The sequence below is a fragment of the Salmo trutta genome, chromosome 16 (genome assembly GCF_901001165.1).
Source record: "Salmo trutta chromosome 16, fSalTru1.1, whole genome shotgun sequence".
Taxonomy (NCBI): domain Eukaryota; kingdom Metazoa; phylum Chordata; class Actinopteri; order Salmoniformes; family Salmonidae; genus Salmo; species Salmo trutta.
In genome coordinates, this window is record NC_042972.1 from 49,985,068 (window position 1) to 49,988,414 (window position 3,347).

General features: G+C 41.2%; 1 protein-coding gene across 1 annotated transcript; it reads left to right on the top strand.

The window, feature by feature from the left end:
• Window positions 1-1,801: 1,801 nt before the first annotated feature.
• LOC115150958 (vesicle-associated membrane protein 3-like) lies at window positions 1,802-3,129 on the top strand. Its single transcript, XM_029694817.1, has one exon. The coding sequence runs from the start codon at window positions 1,877-1,879 to the stop codon at window positions 2,180-2,182; it is 306 nt and encodes a 101-aa protein (XP_029550677.1). The 5' UTR covers window positions 1,802-1,876; the 3' UTR covers window positions 2,183-3,129.
• Window positions 3,130-3,347: the final 218 nt, after the last annotated feature.

Consider the following 3,347-nt stretch of genomic DNA (forward strand, 5'->3'; position numbering starts at 1 on the left):
CTGATCTACAAATAATAATGAGTCATTATTTATGATGCAAGGTGATTTGTAGATCAGTCAGTCGGCAGTCTTTGATTTGACGGCCTGAACATATGCAGTTTGGCACGAGACGACCGTTAGAACCGATTACGTGTTTCTGCGCATGAGCAAACTGAACGGACAGTTATTCAAATGTGAAATAGGTAAATGGCATTCAAATCTACAGTTACCGCCGAAATTATTGGCACCCTTGATAAAGACTATAACTTACTTTGTGAGACAGTTTAATGCTGCTTAACTGTAATATTGTATAGTACTTTTTTTTGTCATTTAGCAGACGCTCTTATCCAGAGCACCTTACAGTAGTGAATGCATACATTTCATACATTTTTTTCTCTGTACTGGTCCCCCGTGGGAATCAAACCCACAACCCTGGTGTTGCAAACACCATGCACTACCAACTGAGCCACACAGGACCATCTTATATTTTGTATTTTTTTTAACTTACTTTACTTTGTATTTTATTTGATTTACTTTACTTACTTAGGTAGGCCTATGTATGCTGCAATTCAGCTTTTAGCTGCAAATGTGTACAATTAAAAATAAACCTTAAATATATATAAAATATATAATACAAATACTGAGCTATGTTGTATGCAAAAAAAAAGGGAAATTATATTATTTTATACTAATACAATTGCTCAGAGAAAGATATTTGGTTTAACAAGTAATAATGTTTTTTTCTCAAAAAGATAGGGGTCAAAATGATTGGCACCTTTGTTTTCTATACTCTGGCACCCTCCCCCCATGAGGATAATGTCACTGAGCGTTTTATGAGATTGCAAGGGATTTTAGACCATTCCTCCATACAGAATCTTTCCAGATCCTTGATATCCTTTGTCTCCACTTATGGACTGCACTCTTCAATTCAAACCCCAGGTTTTCAATGGGGTTCAAGTCTGGAGACTGATGGCCATTGCAAAATGTTGTTTTTGTGGTCAATTAACTATTTCTTTGTGGATTTTGATGTGTGTTAGGGGTTATCGTCTTGCTGGAAGATCCACTTTATTCATACAGTTTTTTCCCCCATCTTTATCAAGGGTGCCAATAATTTTGGTGTTGACTGTATTTCGCCCAGTGCTTGATTATGTCCTATGCAATAATAGTCAATTACACTATTTATAGATCAAACAAATAATGACAAATGTATACCCTCTAATCTATATTATTTCATTTATTTAATTCCTTGTTCTGTTGGTCAGGGGCGTCAAGCACCCTCAGCACCCCTACTTCCCGCGGCTTCTCTGCATACCTGCTATAAATCTGTGTTAAAGATTGAAAGGAATATGAGTCTTATTTAGTTATTGCTTTCTTTTCTAAAGTCTACCAACCTTTCCAGCAGGCATGCCAGCTAAGATAGTTCGACAAGCTAGCTACTCTAACTTAATTGATAGCCTGAAATGGCTTCTTGGTCGCTAGTTATGTGGTTGGGAGATTGGGAACCTATCTGGGCTAGCTGAAGACAACTTCATACAATTGCATGTGGCTAGTAGTATTACAGAATATTAAAAAATATATATACAAATCTGAGGGAGCACGTGCCACTGTGCCCCCGATGGGCATGACGCCTCTGATTCCTGTAAATCCCAGTTGAGTTGACACCTATTGCCCTTGTCTTCTGAACGCCCATTCCTCAAACTCCTACACATGACTGCCCTCTGCTGGTATACTACAGTTATTTTGGATATCCACATGAGCAATTTTGGAGCGTGGTTAATACGCTCGTAATTACGAGACTGATTAGCGCTGGAATCTGTGTAGTGAAACAGAATGTAAGAGCGTTCAAGATTTCCGGTGCTTTCGATCTCTGGCTGCTAGCTAGCTATCCAATAAAAACATGTCCGCTCCTGCTACAGAAGGCTCCGCGCCTGGCAACCGCCGCCTACAACAGACACAGGCCCAAGTGGATGAGGTGGTGGATATCATGCGTGTGAATGTGGACAAGGTGTTGGAGCGTGACTCGAAGCTGTCTGAGCTGGACGACAGGGCTGACGCATTGCAGGCCGGAGCCTCCCAATTTGAGACCAGCGCTGCCAAACTCAAAAGGAAGTTTTGGTGGAAGAACTGCAAGATGTGGGCCATCCTGATAGCTGTTATAGTCATCATCCTGGTCATCATCATCATCTGGAGCCAGTCGTCGTAAAGAAGCAGTTGTTAGAGGCGGAAGAGGAATGGGCGAAGGATGGAGAGGAGCGAGTAAAGAGCTGAACGTTTCAAACACGAGGTGTCATGGTTTAGCCTACTGAGCTTCAAAGCCCATTCTCTACAGTAGTGGTCTTTCATCCTGGTTCTGGAGGGCCTATCCAGTGAGCTTTAGAATGATACATTGCAGATAGAAATGTATTGGGTAGAACTGATACCATTCTTCATTCCATGATGGAAAGGCATGTGTGTGACAGAGTGAGACAAGACCCTGTGATTTGCTCAGTGTGCTTTCCTGTTAGTCTCTACTGTAATATTGACTTGATGTGCCAAGGAGTCACCCTCCACCCCCTTAAACACAGACACACCAGTCATCAGATCAGAACACCAAATTACTAATTGACATAGACTTTTGGATTATTATATCCACAGAAACAACTGGTCATGGCTGAGATTCAATCTCAACCTTGTTCCTGTCTCTAACAGGACTGTGTGTGTGTGTGACCCTAAATCTGTGGGCTTGAGTTCAGAGAAACTGCCAAGACGGGCACACAAGAGCCTTGTTTCTTTTCTGTTAGTCTGCTTGCCCAAAGTGACTGACATTGATACTGCCACTGCCATCAGTGCCACGCCGGTCATATAAAAGTAGTGCCTTAACTAGTGATTCATGTCAAAGCACCAAACAATAGATATCAGGCAAAGATGGGGGATCACATTTTGGATGTCTTGAACTTAAGAAACACAGCCAAAAGACAGCCAAGCCTTATCGAACCAACATATGGAACCAGCAGTGCTTTCCAATGATCTGCATATTCATGCCCGCACACACATATAGGCACTAATGGTCTTCTCTGCAGGCTCCTGCTATCCTTTATATTATGCTAATAACTACAACCTTTCAAAAATTGTATTAATTTGATGCCAATAAATGTTTTTTTGTTCCTTAAATATATTTGCTGTGTAGTGTTACTAATCTTAAGAGAAACGGTGTAGTTGTTTTTTCTTTGCATACTGAAAAGCCTTTGGTTGCCATGGTTACTTTGTTGCTGCAGTGAAGAGCATCATGGATGTTTAGGAAGGAGGAACTGTGTGGAGCATGTTCAGTATGTGTCACCACCTTTTTATAGGGTGCCAAAACCAAGGGCCTATTTTCTGGGGTGCAACTA

Excerpts from the sequence above, each read along its gene's own strand:
- LOC115150958 (XM_029694817.1), top strand. The coding sequence starts at position 1,877 with ATGTCCGCTCCTGCTACAGAAGGCTCCGCGCCTGGCAACCGCCGCCTA.